The sequence below is a fragment of the Vipera ursinii genome (assembly GCF_947247035.1).
Source record: "Vipera ursinii genome assembly, chromosome: 2".
Taxonomy (NCBI): Eukaryota; Metazoa; Chordata; class Lepidosauria; order Squamata; family Viperidae; genus Vipera; species Vipera ursinii.
Window position 1 is genome coordinate 130,379,803 of NC_139513.1, and position 19,507 is coordinate 130,399,309.

The 19,507-nt window shown below is 40.7% G+C and overlaps 1 protein-coding gene across 1 annotated transcript; it reads right to left on the reverse strand.

Annotated features, from left to right (window-relative positions):
* Window positions 1-8,411: 8,411 nt before the first annotated feature.
* On the reverse strand, window positions 8,412-19,307 carry SSTR2 (somatostatin receptor 2). Its single transcript, XM_083351835.1, has 2 exons — window positions 19,167-19,307; window positions 8,412-11,478 (listed from the first exon to the last, which is right to left on the reverse strand). The coding sequence occupies exon 2, from the start codon at window positions 11,377-11,379 to the stop codon at window positions 10,261-10,263; it is 1,119 nt and encodes a 372-aa protein (XP_083207961.1). The 5' UTR covers window positions 11,380-11,478; window positions 19,167-19,307; the 3' UTR covers window positions 8,412-10,260.
* Window positions 19,308-19,507: the final 200 nt, after the last annotated feature.

The following is a 19,507-nucleotide window of genomic DNA, read 5'->3' on the forward strand; positions in this document are numbered from 1 at the left end:
TGGACTAACCCATAGTTTTGCCATTTTCTTGTGCTCTTCCATGTGTACGTTAATTGGGTCCCTCCCGAGGTTGACAAAATTTGATATTGTGATGCTATTTGCTATCTATTACATATTGTAAATACTAGCATGTTATTTTGGCATGCATTAAAATGTTTCAAACCTTAACTAAGGATTATTATTATATGACTTAAACACTTGCTATGGTTTCATTCAGTCTTTTCTAAGGGGCATCTTAATCAGATAATTGTGAATGGCTGGAACAGGGTTCCAGCTTGCGCTAGACCAGGGGTCAGCAACCTGAAACAGTGAAAGAGCCACTCGGAACTGGTTTCCTCACAAAAGGAAAAACTGGGAGCCGCAAAAATTGTGTGCGCACGCGCGTACATGCACGCATGCACAGAACAGGGTTTAAATGAAGAGTGGAGCCAAGGCGAGATATGCACCTACGCTGCATTTTTGAATTCATTGGTTGAACCTTTTTAGTCCCACTTTTTTTTGGGGGGGATTACACATAGCAGAAGACTGGGAGCCGCAGGAGATGGCTGAAAGAGCCACATGCGGCTCCGGAGCCGCGGGTTGCAGAACTGTACGCTAGACAAAAACACTGACAAGGAATACCGCTTGATCTTTCTTGAGTGAGTTCTAATTTTCTGGAACCAGGTGGATTGCATTTTCTGTTACTGAAAGAAATTGCTGAGGAACAAACAAACTTGTGATTTTTATCCTTTGAGAAAACCCTGGAGAATTGGTGAATTGCCAGATGATTGGAGGACAAATTCTGTCCCATCTTTAAACAGGGCAAAAAGCAGATGCTGGAAACCACAGTACTGACCAATCACTTTGCAACTGATACGTGGGATTATAGAACAATCAATCTCTGGGGGGAAAACAACAGTATAGAGGCCAGCACAGATTTGTCAAGAACAAGTCTTGCCAGACTAATAGTATTTTATATTTTTATTTGGTAACTTCCTTAGGACATTATGGGAACACTGTGGGCATAATACAGTAGACTTCAGCAAAACATAGGACAAAGTTCCCCACGAACATATCGGTTAGCAAGCTAGTTAAGCATGGGCTGATTGGCACATGTATGAGATGGATTCATGTCTGGCTTGAGAACCGTATTGACATCACTTCTCAACAGATCAAATTAAAGTGAGAATCAAATGCAACACAACAGGGTTTAGTCCTAAAATAGTAGACAACCAATATTAGAGGGAACCCTTGCCAAAATTAAGATGGTTTAAAACTAAATGGTACAGCTAATATTTGTCATTGAATTTGGGGGAACCTCATTTGCAGTTGCAGCTTTTCATGTCCTAAGCACATGATCCTTTCTCTTTCTCTCTCCATATTATCTCTCTTTCTCGGTGTCAAAATCCTTTGTTCACGCTCTTCACTTTCAGGAAGGTAAGTCTGGAGGCAGCTGCTCTTTTAACTCATCCCTTTTCACTTCCACTTTTCACCCAAATGGAAGCTTACATAGGTAGTTCTCGACTTATGGCTACAATTGAGCCCCAAAATTCCATTGCTAAGCAAGACAGTTGTTAAGTGGCCTTTGCCCAATTGTATGACCTTTCTTGCCACAGTTGTTAACTGAATCACTGCAACTGTTAAGTGAATCTGGCTTCTCCCGTTGACTTTGCTTGTTAGAAGATCACACAAGGAGATCGCATGATCCGAGGACACTGCAACCGTCATAAATATGGAGCAGTTGCCAAGCATCCAAATTCTGATCACGTGGCCATGGGGATGCTGCCATGGTCATTATGAAAAATGGCCAGAAGTCACTTTTTTCAGTGCTGTTGTCGCTTTAAATGGTCACTAAATGAATGATTGTTAGTCGTGGACCAACTGTAGCTCCCATAAATAGTCTAATTACATTTTAATGTCTCCCTCTCCATGCACTGAGTTATTTTAGAAAAGCTGATTTTTGCTAACGTTTCAGCACACCTCACATCACCTCTTCCACCTAAAATGTTATTAAAACCTGCAGTGTAAACAATAGATCATTTCAACAGGCAAAGCTGTTTTTGTGGGCTTTTCCTGAACTACCTATCTGCATCAAATTATTGTTGAAATGAAGAGAAAGCTCAGCACAGGAATTTGTAATGCAAATCAATGCCCTCCTCAACAATTAGTGGTTCTTTATATTTTTATTGTTGTACACAGCTTTGGTTTTCAAGCTTTCTTTTTCCACAGTCACCAAAGGGAGTCTGATAGATATTACCGTTATCTTGCTATTTTAAAAGAAAGGATGCAGAATCAGACCTTTACCACAAATTGCAAAATTGAAAGTAAAATGTCTTTTTGATTCTATGGATTTGCCATACAACTGGCTAGAATACATATTTCATCTAAAATGTCTCTCTTCTTTGGTCTTATTCCCCTTGCATGTAATTATAGCACTATATGCATTGATTGTATGGGGACTCTTAAACATACATAGGAAGAAAATGATTTCAGAGTCATTTTCTTTTGTTTTAAAGGTCAGTAGAGAGCTCAATAATGATGTAGAACTCCTGGTTCATTTGTAAAACCCCTGTCCCCGAGCTATTGAACTTTGCTAAAAAAAAATGCCAATTATGAGGCAATTTTCCAAATGAAAGTAAATAGCAATAGAGCTTAGATGCTTCACAGTGCTTTACAGCCCTCTCTAAGCAGTTTACAGAGTCAGCCTTTCGCCTTGAACAATCCGGGTCCTCATTTTACCGACCTCAGAAGAATGGAAGGCTGAGTCAACCTTGAGCCGGTCAGGATCGAACTGTTGGCTATGGGCAGAGTTTTGCCTGCAGTGCTGTATTCTAACCACTATGCCACCATGGCTCATGAAATGAAATACTAGTATAAGCTTTTGAATATATTTAGTTCATATAAAGAAGTAAAAATAATACAGTATATGTAGCTTCCCAAGTCCATAGATCCCAAAGTACAAAGGACTTGGGTCTGGCTAGTCTAAAGAAAAAAAGAAATATGGAAGAGATGATAGCAGTCTTCCAGTATTTGAGGGACTGCCACCAAGAAGAGAGGGCCACGTTATTCACCAAAGCACCAGAGGGCAGGACAAGAAACAACGGTTGGAAACTGACCAAAGAAAGAAGCAACCTGGAATTAAGGAGAAACTTCCTAACAGTGAGGACAATTAACCAGTGGAACAGCTTGCCTCCAGAAATCGTGGGCGCTTCATCACTGGAGGTTTTCAAGAAGAGGCTAAACTGTTACTTGTCTGAGATAGTATAGGTTCTCCTGCTTGAGCAGGGGGCTGGACTAGAAGACCTCCAAGGTCCCTTCCAGCTCTATTCTATTCTATTCTATTCTATTCTATTCTATTCTATTCTATTCTATTCTATTCTATTATTCTATTCTATTCTATTCTATTCTATTCTATTCTATTCTATTCTATTCTATTCTATTCTATTCTACATTAAAATATTATCCTCTCTTATTTGCAGGAATGTTACTGGGTTACAACTCTGCTCAATCCAGTTATAGCTGTTGCTTTTTTTAAAATAGCACAAACCTTTACTGTCTACCTCTCCTTTACAGGTAGTCCTCAACTTACAACCATTCGTTTACTGACTGTTCAAAGTTGACATTAATAAAAGTAACTTATAACAGTCCTCCCACTTACAACCATGGCAGGAGAGAGAGAGGGAGAGGGAGAGGGAGAGATCAATTCTTTGATGTCATCAGCATCTACTATGTCCTGTTTGATAAATAACAACTGAACCCAACATTTGGGATAAATGAAATCGCAGCAATGACTGTGAATTTTCAAGTCCTGATGAGATCGCATTCAATAGTTTCTTGTGCTCAAAACTGCCATTAAAATAAGAGCCACAAGGGCCAGCTGTGATCGAGGGCCAAATAATAATGTACTCCAGCAAGTAAAAGCCATGTTAAAATACCTAGGATCCTAAAACTTAACTATCCTTAAGAATATCAAGACTTTAATGATCAACATGCACCTTGTTTTATCAACAATCTGTTCTCCTGGGGACAACAACTGAAAGATAAACTTACTCAAGCCATGGTTTCCTTGATAGGGGTCATGTTATAATTTATGATAACCCTTCATTAAACAAACTCTGAAACGCAAAGGCTTGAACTAATATATCTTAATACAGACGTCAGGTCCTGCAAGTCTTAATTTGGTCCTACAAAATCTATCAGTGGTGGGATTCAGCCAGTTCGCACCACTTCGGCAGAACCGGTAGCTAATTTTTTGTTGCCCAGGCCCAGAATGGACTTCTGGAAGCGGCATCTACACAGAACGCCAATTGTTCACATATTTGAATCCCATCACTGAAATCTATCAATCATGTAGCGATATAGAACTTTGTGGCAGAAACTTAACTGGTGGAGGAAAAAAGATATGATATGGGAGAAGAGTAGGCAGAACTGGGGGTGGAGTTAAGTGTGAGTTTAGAGTCCCTATGTCGCCACAAATGATCCATTTCATTTGAATTCCTTTGAACCTTTTCTAATGCCAATTTAGTACTGACCATTAGTTGAATAGATTCTTGTGTATTGGCTTGAATAAATATTCTGTGTTGCAACTTAGTGTATGGTCCTAATCCTTTGGCCTGACCTATAAGTACTCTAAAGATAGCAATCAGAGAAACAAGAATCTTGGTTGGTTAAAGCCCTGCTCCTTACTGGTTGCCAGAAGGATTGTACCATATTGTATGCTCCTCTTTTACTGGCCCTGAACATTTCATAAATAAGGCCTGATTTATATTTCAATTAATCCTATACATTTTTCTCATAATGATGCCTTCATCCCATCCCTGAATGAGACACGATTAAGTTGTCCTTAGCTACTCCAATTTTAAGGTAGGTTTTCTTCAAAGCTGGTGTCCACCCATAGTACTTTCAAGGTATATGAAAGCTAATTGCTTTGCCAATTATTCTATCGGCAATATACTGTATTTGGAGGATGTGGGATAGGTGAGATACAGGTACTTACTGGCCACTGCAGTAGGAGCGCTGATTGCATGAGGTTTCCTCTACCTGCCATGTTTGTTTGTTTTTCCTCTAGAAGGAAAGAGCTAAATATAACTGCAGGCCTCTATTGTAATAAATGGTTCCAGGTAGCCCAACAAGCAGATAGCACAGCAGCAAAGCAACCCGAGACACCTGGGGAAACGGGGGCTTTAAGAGCCGGCACACTCATTTTACCACTTAGTTACTTAGCTGGCTTATTTTAACATTGGGTTCTGCACCCTCAGCTCCCAGCTGAGGAAGCTGACTAGTAAAGTGATTTCTGACCGGCAAAAGCGCAAGTAAGTATTCCACCACAGAAAAGAGCTTTTAGTGCAGAAGCCCATTTCTCCCAGTTAAAAGCAAACTCCCTGATGGCATTTGGGCATGTGGATGGAAGAAGGGAGATGCCAGAGAGAAGACACCCGCAGAGGAACTGCCAGACTTTTGGGAGTGTGCAAGCAGGAGCTGAGCGTAAACATGCTGCAGAGTGCACGGGAAGGGGCAATTGGTCCATCTCTCTCTCTCTCTCTCCTGAAATTCACTAAGGCCTGCCAAAAGCTAAGCTGGAGGGAAGCCTGTTTCCCCGGCTGTCCTTCATATGTCAAGATAATGGAGTCAAGGAAAGCAATGAGGGAAGGAGAAAGAAACAAAGAAGCTTTCAAACTTCCACATTTTTACAAGCGCAGAGGTAGATGGGTTTAGCAAGAATTTGCATGCTGGCTGTCCACACACACACACACACACACCCAACATACACACAATGCAAAGACAGGACACACACCACCACCACCACCTCAACCATTTAATGGCAAGCCAGAGCAGAAGCTATAGAAGCAGGATAGGTTTTAGCAGCAGGAGTCAGCAAATTTTTAGGCTGGTTTGGATTTTTCATGGCTCACAGATGGAAGCATAGCCCTCAGCGGCTCAGTTGAAGATTCTGCCCCAACTAACAGATTCTGAACTGGAAACTTTGGAAGTGGAGAGCATCTTCCATACTGAACTCCTAAGGCAAGTTCAGTAACCAGGACTTGTAGATACAGAATAGGCGCATTGTCTGATATCGCCAAGCTATAACTCCCAAGTGCTTCTGACAAGATGGCCAAGAGTAAGGGATAGCTGGAATAGCTAGATCAATGTTTGTCAAGTTTGGCAAACTTTAAGACTTCAACTCCCAGGGTTTCTCAACCAGCATGGGAATTTTGGAAGTCCATATATCTTAAAGTTGCCAAGGTTGAAAAAAAAAACCTGACCAAAGAAAGCCACAGGTTCCTTACTACTGATATAGGGAAGTGCACAAAGATTCCTTTTCCATGTGGGTCAGTGTTACAGCTTGGTCCCTCATTTAGTAATTTAGCCAGATTTTTGTTTTTTTAACCAGGATCCTTAAGAATATAGCAACAGCAATAGCACCTAGATTTATATACTGCTTCGGCTTCCGGTTCTGCACAGTTTAGCGCAGCAGCCGAGGGATCGCGGGCTCTGTGCCCTACAGTTGATTTCTTTCTGTTTGGGGACCCTAATTGGGCCAAAAGCTGCCATGGAGAGGTGGCAAGGAAGGAGGGAAGCCCCGTCGATCCTGGGGAGACAGCGGTCGATCTGGACGTGTGGGGAAAGCTCTCTAAAACCTGGCAGAAGAAAGGTTAGCGTCATTCATGAATCCAGCCCAAGCTACATGCAGCCGAAGCCCAAAAGCACTAAACTAAGCGTGATTGTAAACAGCGTGACTGAACTGGGTAAGAATATTGATTTTCTCTCTTCTACCTGACTGATTTCCTGAGGGGAAAAAAAGAAAAACCCCAGAAGTTAAAATCCTCCGTAAGTGAGGGTGTGTGTGTCTTTGTTCCACCCTCCCCTAAAGGGAAGCTGCAAATTAAGTTTAGGGGGGGGAGGGAATTGAAAGATGGACTGGTGCTGACATCTAATGGTGGATGAAAATACTACCCTAAATATACAGCCCAGAAAGAGAACCCTGTTGTTGTGACCTTCAAGGTGTTGATTAAACAAAGCTGGACTATCTACAAAATGAGAACTACAAAACTTAGAAAAAAATTGACCTTCCTGGATTATAAATATTGTTAAAACTGCGACTTTAAAGTGATTGGCAGAGAAAGGACTTTTGGTCATTATGGAGCATCAGAGATCTGCAGAAAGAACATACCAAGAAAAAATAAATACTTACCAGGAAGAAATGTTTGTTCTGTTACAACAAATGCAAATGATATTAACTTCAAACCATGAGGAAATTAAAAATGAATTTGAAACTTTAAATTCTCAATTTAATGTCACAACAATCAAATGATCAGAAAACAAAAAATGAGAGAGATCATGTAAAGCAGACAACTGAACATAAACTAGTGGAGATTCAAGTGCAGAAGGACTTACAAGAATCATTGAACATTGAAAAGATAACTTTAAAATCACAAAGTAAATTTTTTAGTGAAATCTTCAATGAATATGAAGGGGCAAAATCTTTTTACAAAGACATGATGTTTGATTTGTCTACTATATCCATGACATGTACAAGATTATGGAAAGACTCTTTGACACAATGGAATATATTGATTGAGAGATGCTTGGCAAAAGAAGAGGGCTAAAGTGAGAATTGAGGAATTAGATGATGGGGTGTATCAGAGGGAATATTTAAAAATTAAACACTTGTTTGAATATGCTGAAGAAATTGAAAGATTTTAGTTTAAGAGGGATGAACTCTAAGTAAGACAGTATCTTTTTCTTCTTCTTTTCTTTTCTTTTTCAATATGAGAATTATAAAAATGTGTTGGATGATTAACATAAAGGAAATGTTTTAGATATTTAAATGTAATTGATTTTAAGAAAATTCCAATGGATAACTAAAAATGGGAAACAATGTTTTGAATAGAATTAAAGATTAGATGATTGGATTTATTAAATGGAACATTTAAAGGTTAAATATACGTTTAATTATGGGTAAAAAAGAACAGAAAGAATTTGGAAATAAGTGTGTACTAATTCAAGAGGGATACGTATTTTAAGTAGTATATTATTTTCTTTTTCTTTCCTCTCCTTTTTTTCCTCTCTCTCATGTCTTTTCTTTTCCTATGTCTTTCTTTTGTGTCTTTTTCTTATTTTTTAAGATATGAAAATAGATTTAAATACTTTAGGGTAATTAATTCTGGGGAAATTTTAACCAGTAGAAATGTTTTGGACATTGTAGAGAAAATAAATTTAAATAAGAATTGTAAACAGGATTTATGACGAGGCAACCAAGATGACCAGATAAAAAAGAAGGATGATATTGATAAGATTATTAGTGGTAGAAATTTTAGAAAAACCTTTATATTTAATTGTTACTTATCAAATTAATAAGAATTGTATTAATTTAGGTTGCAAAGAGAATATTATTGGAAGAAGAGAAAATCAAGCAAAGCTATAATGTGGAATATAATTTGGAATATAGAAATTGATAGTGATTACTCTGTAAATATAAACCCAGACAACACGCTGTTTACCAAATATCAAGATGTTTATATTAAAAAATCATTTTTTAAAAAAAAAACTTATATACTGCTTCATAGTGCTTTACAGCCCTGTTTTAAGCAGTTTACAGAGTCAGCATATTTTCCCCAACAATCTGCGTCCTCATTTTACCGACCTCAGAAGGATGGAAGGCTGAGTCAACCTTGAGCAGCTCAGAATCAAACTGCTGGCAGTTGGCAGAATTAGCTTGCAATACTGGATTCTAACCACTGCACCACCATGTATATAAAGAAAAGATAGCAAGCAACAAGTATGATAGTGCACATTTGCCACTGTAATTTTATCAGGGCTGCTTCATATATGAATGTTACCTATTAGCTAAATATCAAATGATCAAAAGTTTATGATCTTTTCTGATCTTAGCAAAATGGATAGGACATAGGTAACAGAAATGATTATTAAAGAAGTATTACGTATATTAACCTTGAGCCCAAGGTGGAGTAAATTCTCTCCTACAAACCATAAATACACAAGCCACTATGGGTTTGCTTTTACCTGGGAGAAAATTTTGGACCACACTGAGGACTATGTATACTCATTAGCTGACAAATTTGTGGGTAGTTGTATGGGTCCATTTAATATAGCAACAGGAACAAAAGCCAACATAAAAAACCTGTATGAAGATTTTATCTAAAAATGTCAAAGTTTGGAGTAAGACTCAGTATGCTAAAAAGGTTTGCTTCACAAAAGTTGATTACTCCATATAATAGTCCATATAATATAATAATTCAAGTGTAGATTTTGTATCCATTTGTCAAATATGGAAAACCTGTGTTCATACTTTGGTAATATCAGCTCTATTTACAAAATGTCTTTTTGTGGGGCCACCAACAATAGTGCTGAAAAAAATAATAAAGATGGCAGTAAAGAGTAAGAAGTTTTAATGTCTCTCTCTTGCCACCTAGTGGGCATCCTGCATGTGAGATCCAATTGCCCTATTTTCTGCAAGAAAACCATTATGTAGGAAACCAAGGGATAGTAACATGGCAAAATAAATAATCTTTGTGAATTCATAGAAAAACAATATGGTTATGGCTCCAGACATTCCTCTATTCCCCAACGAGCTATACAATCCTCATTCCTAAGATAACATTTTATTAGCTATTCTTTTAATATTTATGCATCTATAGTTTACCCATTATCCTCTTCCAACTTGCAAATAGTATCATGACTATTTTAATTTGATTTGAATACATGAAAGTAGTGTTTTGTTAACTAAAAAGGGCAGAAACTCAAAACTTTCAGAGCATCTAATTTTAGAATGGGAAGAGGATGCCAATGGTCCCAGATTAATACAAAATGTTCAGAATTGGATTTTGTTGTTTATTTAATGCTTGTCCAATCATTTTAAAATTATAGTTCAAATCCTGGAAAGGGAATAGTTCAGTACTGGAAAAACCTTATCAGTCAAGGTATTTTTTTTTAAAGACAGCACAGTTTGATGAATCTAATATAGACATTCTTTGATGGATCTAGTACAAACTTTCTTATTATGATTGATCACATCATGCCTTTATACATGCATGTATTATTGTGCACACACAAATGTGTATGTCTAGTCTATCACCCCACAATATACTTCTTCTTTTGATTAGTATCTTCATAACCTAGCCTAGAGCTGTGATGGGCCCTTTTCATCACATACATTTGCTGCTCCCTTAAGAGAAGGGTCAATGGCTCTTGCTGTCATTTGATATGGACTGCTGCCTTCCATGAAGAAGCTATGGAGATGTACTGACCACTGCTGGGGTCTCAGATACTTGTCTGAAGGTCTCCGTTGAGCAATGTTCTCTGGGTTTCTGTAGCTTCATTGAGCCTGGACTTATCTTGCTTGCTGTCACTCCTGTCCGTTTCGTCCATGCCACCAACTTTCATCAGGCAGAGGACATTCTGGAAGCTCTTCTTGAAGTTGTCAGACAGAAAGGCATAAAGGATAGGATTGGCACAGCTATTTGCATATGTGAGGACCACCACAAAATCAAACATGCCCTTGAGGACGGGTGTTGGCACAATAAACACCGAGACTGATGAGACATTAAAGATATAGAAGGGCAGCCAGCAAAAGATGAAAACAGCAACAACAATGGAGACCATCCTGGTGACCTTTTTCTCTGACTTTTTCCTCTTGGAGGAAGCTACCCTAATGCCAGATGATTTCACCTTGATGATGATGAAAAGGTAACAAAGGCAAATGATGGTTAGGGGTACTAGGAAGCCAAGAATAAAGGCATAAATGATGAAGCCAGCATACCAAGCACCAGACTCATCTGGCCAAATCATGGTACAACTACTGTTTCCGTGATTATTGATCACTCCAGCATATATCATGATGGGCAATATGACCAGAAGTGAGATGCCCCAGACAGCTACATTGACCATCTTTGCTGTTCTTGGGCGCCTCCATTTAGCAGATTTTATGGGGTGTACTACAGCAAGATACCTATCCATGCTCATGACTGTGAGGCAAAAGATGCTAGTGAACTGATTGATTCCATCCACTGTCATGACGATCCGGCAGATGACTTTCCCAAAGGGCCACTGAACGAGAGCCACCTGCACAGCCAGGAAGGGCAAGCCCAACATAAACAGCTCATCAGCTATAGCTAAATTAAGGATGTAGATATTGGTAATCGTCTTCATCTTGGCATATCGAAGGATGACGTAGATGACTAGAGTATTTCCACAGAGGCCCACAATGCACACCACAAAGTAAATAAAGGTGAGGATGGCATTGCTAGTCAAGTCATAGTGGTGGCTTGTGATATTGATGGAAATATTAGTAGCCGGAGTCTCTGGGGAGAAACTGTCGAACTGAGAAGTTGAAGGGAACCAGAAGACTGTGGTGTTGGGCAACTCATTATCCTGATCCATGATGCAACTGTTGTCACTGTCTGCCTGACAAGAAATCTTCTTCAAGCAAAAGAGGACGCCATCTTGATTGATTCAGGGTCGTCTAAGATAAAGTGGTATCTAAGCACAAAATAAATGAGAAATAAATTATGGGATAATTCTTTATTTGATCTCTCATATGAATTCTGTCTCATATAATCATTAATCTGGATGTTATCTGTAACAGAGAAATCTCAGCATAGGCCACCAAGTATAATTCTCCCATTTATCTGGTCCTGAGATTCAACAAAATCTGCTGCCAACAGTCTTTAACAGTCCCATCATTTACCACAGATGAAGTGACTAGGATTTCCCACTGGAAAAAGGAGATGGGAGATAATCATTGTGTCCTCAGATTAGTCATGCTGTTTCAAAAGGTCCCTCAGCCTCCCTTAGGAACTTTTCGGGAGATGCCGAAGTTTAGAGCAGTGTTTCCCAAACGCAGCAATTTAAAGATGTATAGACTTCAACTCCCAGAATTCCACAGCTGCGTGTTGGCTGAGGAATTCTGGGAGTTGAAGTCTACAAATCCAAATTGCTGAGGTTGAGAAACTTTGGCTTACAGCAGGCCGTCAAACTGGCGGCCTGCGGGCCAGATGCATCACGCGCAGGCCACATCCACCCTGGCTGCGCAAAGGCAAAAAGTGTCATGATATGTCACGTGATGCAATCAACTTTGACACCCATGGCTTAGAGGATTACTTCCTATTCCCTGTAGAATGCTGTTAATAATAGATGAGACTGAACCCATTACTGCTAGGATGCTCAAAACATTATTCTGGTGGATTGCCATTGTTATTACTGTTGTCGACATTATTATTAAAATGCATACAGGTAGTCCTTGGCTTATAACCATTCATTTAGTGACTGTTTGAAGTTACAGCGGCACTGAAAAAAGCAATTTATGAACATTTTTCATACTTACAACCCCACGGACACTTGATCAAAATTTGAATGCTTGGAAACTGGCATGTATTTATTACAGTTCCAGGGTCCTGGAGACACGTGATCCCCTTTTGCGACCTTCTGACAAGTAAGTAACACCAGCTGCCTGCAATTAGTGCAGGTTCGCGTCCCACCAGGCTCAAGGTTGACTCAGCAGTCCATCCTTCCGAGGTAGGTAAAATGAGGACCCAGATTGTTGGGGGCAATAAGCTGACTTTGTAATAATGCCGCTTTTTGGGGGGGGGCGAAAGCCCTAATAAGCAGGCATATACATAGAATGAAGGCTATTGCTAAGCACATTGATTTGTGCTTTAGATTGTAAGCCGCCCTGAGTCTTCGGAGAAGGGCGGGATATAAATGGGATTTAAAAAAAAAATAGGGAGGTCAGATTCACTTAACAACTGTGTTAGTAATTTAACACCTGCAATGATTCACTTAACCGCTGTGGCAAGAAAGGTCGCAAAATGGGGGCAAAACTGACTTAACTGTCTTGCTTGCTTTGGGCTCAATTGTGGTCATACGTCGAGGACTACCTATAAAAAGAAGCTTCATGTGTTGTATATGAGTTTCATTTTTTTTCATGTTAACCCTATAAAATAGGTTAGGCTGAAAGCCAAGCTTGTTCAACAAAATTCATTCTGACACAAATTTCCTCAACTCATTTCTCATTCATTAAACAATACACCAGATTATTCCCAAATTATAGGTCAGGTGATAAGGGAAAATGCCAAATGTAATGCAAATTGCAGTTTATTTAATCCTGTTTCCAGGTAAGGGGTATGATATATTATTGCACCTCCATAGAGGCAAGGACGAGATTGGACTGCAGAGTTTTTTGAGACGTAGCCAGCTCCTACATTGCAACAGCTGACCATCTTAAACAATATCATTCTGGCAAATGGGAACCAAGTCCTTATTACTTCTTGTCCACCAACACAACCTATGGGTTGTTGTTTTTTTCATGGAGAAACAATGCTGAGGTTAAATGCATCCCTTTGCACGGATGTGAAAAGTATGGAGAAAGATACCTTCTAGTAAGAGAGTAATTCCTCGAGATATTACATTTAGCGCTAGAGTACAAACCAAACTAGGGTTTGAGCCTTGGTGGAGCAGTGGGCTAATGCCTCCTTAAGTAACACCAGCTGCCTGCAATTAGTGCAGGTTCGCATCCCACTAGGCTCAAGGTTGACTCAGCCTTCCATCCTTCCGAGGTAGGTAAAATGAGGACCCAGATTGTTGGGGGCAATAAGCTGACTTTGTAATAATGCCGCTTGGGGGCGGGGGGCGAAGGCCCTAATATATAAGCAGGCATATACATAGAATGAACGCTACTGCTAAGCTTGTAAGCCGCCCTGAGTCTTCGGAGAAGGGCGGGATATAAATGGAATTAAAATAATATAAAATAAATAAATAAATAATACTGTATTTACTATAAAAGAATGAATACAGGGGTCCAGTCGCAAATTGTAAGAGATTATTTTGGAAGAATCAGCTAGAAGATTAACAATCTCTAATATTTCTTTTTCTCACAACCTATTTTCTAGGATAGCATTCTGTAGCTTGCAAGCCACAGGTAACTCCCAATATTTCCCCCCCCCCTAATTGTAGAGTCTCCTCTCCGAAAACATGTCAGAAATCATCACTGGTTTCTTCCTGATTTTCAGCAGGAAAACAAACAAGCGAGAAAGCAAACGTGTGTGTTAAGCAACAAGTAGGAAACTCTATATCTTGTCCCTTCAGCAATGTCTTTGCCTCACCCCATGAAAATTGTAATTACTGAAACAGACAGACACTCTGTCAAAAAGCTATCAGCCTCTGCTCTTGTACTTTCAAAAAGTTCAGGTGTGAAAATCAGAACACTTTTCTACTTACTTCTTCAAAACAAATACCCTACAGTACTTTTTATTTACGAGAAATCTCCCCTCCACAACATGTACGCAAATAATAAGGGGTGAATATTAGATATCTCTAAACATGCAATTCTATGTTTACTTGCACAAGAATATATTTCACACAATTCAATGAGACTCATTCTTGTTAAATATTGATAAAATTTCATTGTCAATTTAGTCTAGCTAATCTTTTTTTTTTGGCAAGGGAAACATTACCGCATTTTACTTGAAGGAATTCTTTATTGCGTTTTGTTTTTCGAAATGATTTACCTGTAAATTGGGTCATTTTCAAATCTGTTCAGATTATGGTATGGAGGTAAACAATAATAATAGCACTTAGACATATATTAAAGGGACGCGGTGGCTCAGTGGGTTAGGACGCTGAGCTTGTCGATCAGAAGGTCGGCAGTTTGGCGGGTCAAATCCCGAGTGCCGCGTAGCAGAGTGAGCGCCTGTTACTCATCCCAGCAGTTCGAAAGCACGTAAAAATGCAAGTAGAAAAATAGGGACCACTACGGTGGGAAGGTAACAGCGTTCCGTGCGCCTTTGTCGTCTAGTCATGCTGGCCACATGACCACGGAGATGTCCTCAGACAAGTGCTGGCTCTTCGGCTTCGAAACGGAGATGAGCACCGGCCCCTAGAGTTGGAAACAACTAGCACGCATGTGCGGGGGAACCTTTACCTTTACCTTAGACATTGCTTTAAAGCGCTTTCTAAGCGGTTTACAGAGTCAGCCTATTGCCCCCCCAACAATCCAGGTCCTCATTTTATCAATCCCGGAAGGATGGAAGGCTGAGACAGGATTTGATCCTGTCAGGATTGAACTGCTGGAAGTCGGCAGAATAAGCCTGCAATACTGCATTTTAACCACTGGGCCACCATGGTCTGGTCTGACCTTTCTATACAGGATAGTGCCACTTTCAGGTAAATGTGTATCCCAGATTTTGGGCATTATGATCTGTGGCCGAAAATCTGCTCACAAAGCAAATTGAACTTCCAACTCCCATACAAGTAGTCCTTTTGACCTACAACCATTCCCTTAGTGGTTGATTAAGTTACAGCAGCACTGGGAAAAAATGTGATTTATGACTAATCCGCACATGTATGATCATCGCAGCATTCCCACGGTCAACATAATCAAAATTTGGGGGGCTGGGAAAGGGCATGCATTTATGATCGTTGCAGCATCCTGGGGTCATGTGATCACCATTTGCAGCCTTCCCAGATGGTTTCCAACAAGCAAGGTCAACGGGGAAAGTTGCAATTTGCTTAATGACCACCTGTTTCCCTTTACAACTGCAATGATTCGCTTAGCTGTGGCAGAAAAAGTAAACTCTGCTGCAACTCACTTAACAACCAACCGCCTTGCGTAGCAATGGAAATTCTGGCCCAATTTTGATTGTAAGACAAGGACTATCTGTATTCCTTCCTGACTTCATTCTGCTGCAGTCTACATATTTTGTGCAAATAAAGGAGAGTGATTTGTAGCTCAGGGTTGACATGAGGTGTCCCTGGTGCTCTCTGAGCTTGCTTGTTTTCTTGCAGGCATTTCATTACCAAAACAAGGGAATGCCATCAGTGCTGTGAACCAAGATTTTTGTGCCAATGAAAGCACAGGACGGGGTGGGGGTGGGGGGATGGGGTGGGAGGCAATTGGGCAATTTCCGAGTGGTTCTGCAGAGGTGATAACATTTCTGGCCATTGGAGAAGCTGGTAAATGAGACAAAATGCAGAACCTTCAAATCAGGAGGTAAATATACAGTTTAAAATTGTTTATTCCCTCACGGAGGGACTGGTCAGGGAGAGACTGAGGTATCTTTGTGCTCATCTTTTTGTCAAGAGGAGCACATTCTCATTGGCTGTCCGTATTCTGCAAGTGCTGCAGATCCTGATGTATGCAAATAAGTCTGTCGGCACAGCATCCTAGCTAATTTAAATATTTCTGAAATCCTGATTACTTTCAATTATGAAATCAAAAGGCCGATTGTATTCAAATACTCGGAGTCCTACATCTGAACAGCAAACTCTTTTCTTGCCACACTCTCACATTTGGTCCTTTCTTTGCAAGAAGATAATTCTTAAAAACCCTCTCCCCACAAAAAGACTTGTGCTATATGTTAAGGAATACCAATTCAAGAAGATGCCTCGAGAGGTAACCAACCATTCATCTATATTTACAAATTACTGAGATATATGCTGGATCCATTCAATGTTTTTGCTATAATAAGTTTGCATATTTTGTCCCTTTGGATGGTAACAATATTTTACATAGAGGCTTTTCAAGGATCAGTTTACACTGTATCCCTATTACTATTTTTGTAATAGATTTACACATAAATCCAATTCAGAGTCCACCTGGATGCAAGGAAATTCCATCCATCATTTGCTTTCATTCAGTACTCTGTTTTTACCAAAAAAGCAACCTTTCTTTTTAAGACCTAAATCAGCATGGCATGGTTTTTTTTTGTTTTTTGTTTTACAAAGATTGTAATCTTAAGTGCAGTAAACTTCGGATCATAGTGTTAAGTGAAGCTGTTCTTTGATGCCATAAAACAGTGGAATCTGGATCTATCCCTCCTTTCAGTTATTGCCTGCAGTTGCCCATCATCCCATACAATTGTGATCTCCACCCACCCGGTCTCGTCTTGGAAAAATCCATTCCAAACGATAAAATGTACACAATGTGGGTCTCTTTTAATTTGCCAAGAGGGAATCAATGTGATTTAATCTTTCTAAATATATGTGCAGCATCTCTGTCAAAACAAGACTTAACCCAACTTTTAATAGTTCCTTGGCATGGCACGAGCTGACACCAGCCCTCCTAAGAGCATTTCACTTTCCATCCAAGTATTCCCTCTATTTGCTCTATTTCATTCTTGACTGGGAGCTGCTGACATATACTGGGTGTCTCAAAACAGACAGCAGCCATTCTCATTCCTGGATATTGTCTCGCAGCTCCTAATCAAATCAGACTTGAAAAGAGGAAAAGAACACGTTGGAGCAGGGAAGACGCTTAGGATAGATAGCTCTTTGGTCGAAGGAGACACCTTCTGTTGCCAGCTTCTTCTCCTGCTGGCTTCCCTCACTGAATCAAACAAGCAGCACTGGATCCAAGCAGCAGAGGTAGGTATGGAAATGGTAGGCGTTGAAGAACATTAAGTAAAAGGTCTTGGGTGGTTAAAATTAATATCTGAGTTTAGTTACATTTACACACCCATCTTTTATCAAAAAGTTCAGGCTATATTACACAAGATCTTTTTACTCTCTTCAGGAATAAAACTTGGACTGAGTCAAGTCATAGTCTCCAGTTGTACCTGGCTATAGCTGAGCCACTCAAAACATCAGAGAGGCAAAGAGAGACCCTCAAGAGCACTGGGAATAGTAGGAGCTGTCTTTCCCTGTCACTCTAACTTAGCTCAACCATAGCTTATTCCATCATGATTTACTAATTTAACCCATAAATGGCTGCATTTGTTTAACACACTAAACTAAAACTCATGGATAGCCGGGATCAACCTAACAAAAATCAAAGAAACCACATTCCTGATTAATGTGGGCGCCCTTCTCTTCCCTTTAAGTCAGAAAAGAAAAGGTTACCCTATCGTGTTGTTGGTGTTGGAAAAAAGATCAGATTGCAACGATCTCTAGATTGGGAGAGGAGCATACAGATACTTGCACATATTTGGGTGCACGCATTATCTCAGCACATCATTTTGATCATTGCTCTTCACATTACAGGTGAGAGGGGGATGAATGCATTTCACAGAAACCAAGTTGAAACTAAAACTGGGAATCCTAGCTGGGCAGCCCTCATTCTCAACAGTTGGGAAGAGCTGAGGAATGAGTTGGGGATAAAGATGAGGAAGTCAAAGTAAAGGTGGTGGTGGTGGGGTGTTAATATTACACTGCACAGACCCTCTCTCTTCACATAACCCATACGTCCACCATCTGAGCCTTGGTGGAGCAGTGGGCTAATGCCTCCTTAAGTAACACCAGCTGCCTGCAATTAGTGCAGGTTCGCATCCCACCAGGCTCAAGGTTGACTCAGCCTTCCATCCTTCCGAGGTAGGTAAAATGAGGACCCAGATTGTTGGGGGCAATTAAGCTGACTTTGTAATAATGCCGCTGGGGTGTGTGTGAAAGCCCTAATAAGCAGGCATATACATAGAATGAAGGCTACTGCTAAGCTTGTAAGCCGCCCTGAGTCTTCGGAGAAGGGCGGGATATAAATGGAATTAAAATTAAAAAAAAATCTGCAGAAGAATTGGGGATCCAACTGCCAGTCAAAACCGCCAAAGGGAATTCTCAGACATCTGAAGGCACATACCGAAGAAAGCTGCCCAAGATGCTTCAGAAACATCCACTTTTCTTTCGGAGGGAACTGGGCAACACAGTAAACATTATCATGTACCATTAGGATTTGTTCTTTTCTACCAGCCTGAATAGAATAAAGGCAGTGCAATGGGAAGAAGCCTCGCTAAGGATCTGTTGCTAGGAAGGAGGTTCTCTTAAGGCGCTTTGACTCTAACGCAGCTGAGAGGGAAGGCATGCAAGCCAACTCCGGCGTCCATCCCATCCGTGGACGGGGCTCTAAGTAAAACATGCAACAGATCACACATCTTGCTCCTTGTGCGCTCTGCTTGCCCGGGAAAGAAAAGTCCATTAAATGCAAAGGAATAATTTCCAATATAAGCGCGCCCACGACCGCAGCCTAAAAAAAAACACCAAAAGAGCGTAAGCAATGAGAGACTCGGAAGTAGTAGCACTTTTCCAACCAGACCTGCTTTGATTATCCATCGGGACCAGTCTCGCTTCGGTCCTTCCTCGATCAGGAAGTTTTCCCACCTGTAACTCTTTTTCCTAAGACTTCGATCCCGCCACCCGCCACCCCGATCACGGTGCACCACCAACTCTCCTCCAAGATCACTTACGAGGTCGGAGCCTCAGTGGTTCATTCGCTGGCTCGCTGGCTCTCTCCCTTCTTCCTCCGATGCACGCTCCAATTCGGGGGGTGGGGGTGGGGGGCGCGCCTCTTTTCTGCTCTCTGGTCCCAATGAATCCGTTGCAGCTCTCGGCGATCAAAAAGATTCCCTCCGAAGCGCAGAGGGAGCCAGAGCGGCGGCGCTCGGCGCGGCTCTACTACTCCTGCTGCTGGAGGAGCTGCTAGAGAGGGGGGGGGGAAAAGCAGGCGGCGGGGCGGAGCGAGGGAGCGCAAGCGGCGGATCCCGGGCTCGTGTGCAGACGGAGCAGCTCAAGGCACGGGGGCGCTGCT

Bases quoted from the DNA above. Each gene is read 5' to 3' on its own strand.
- SSTR2 (XM_083351835.1), bottom strand. From the start codon at position 11,379: ATGGATCAGGATAATGAGTTGCCCAACACCACAGTCTTCTGGTTCCCT.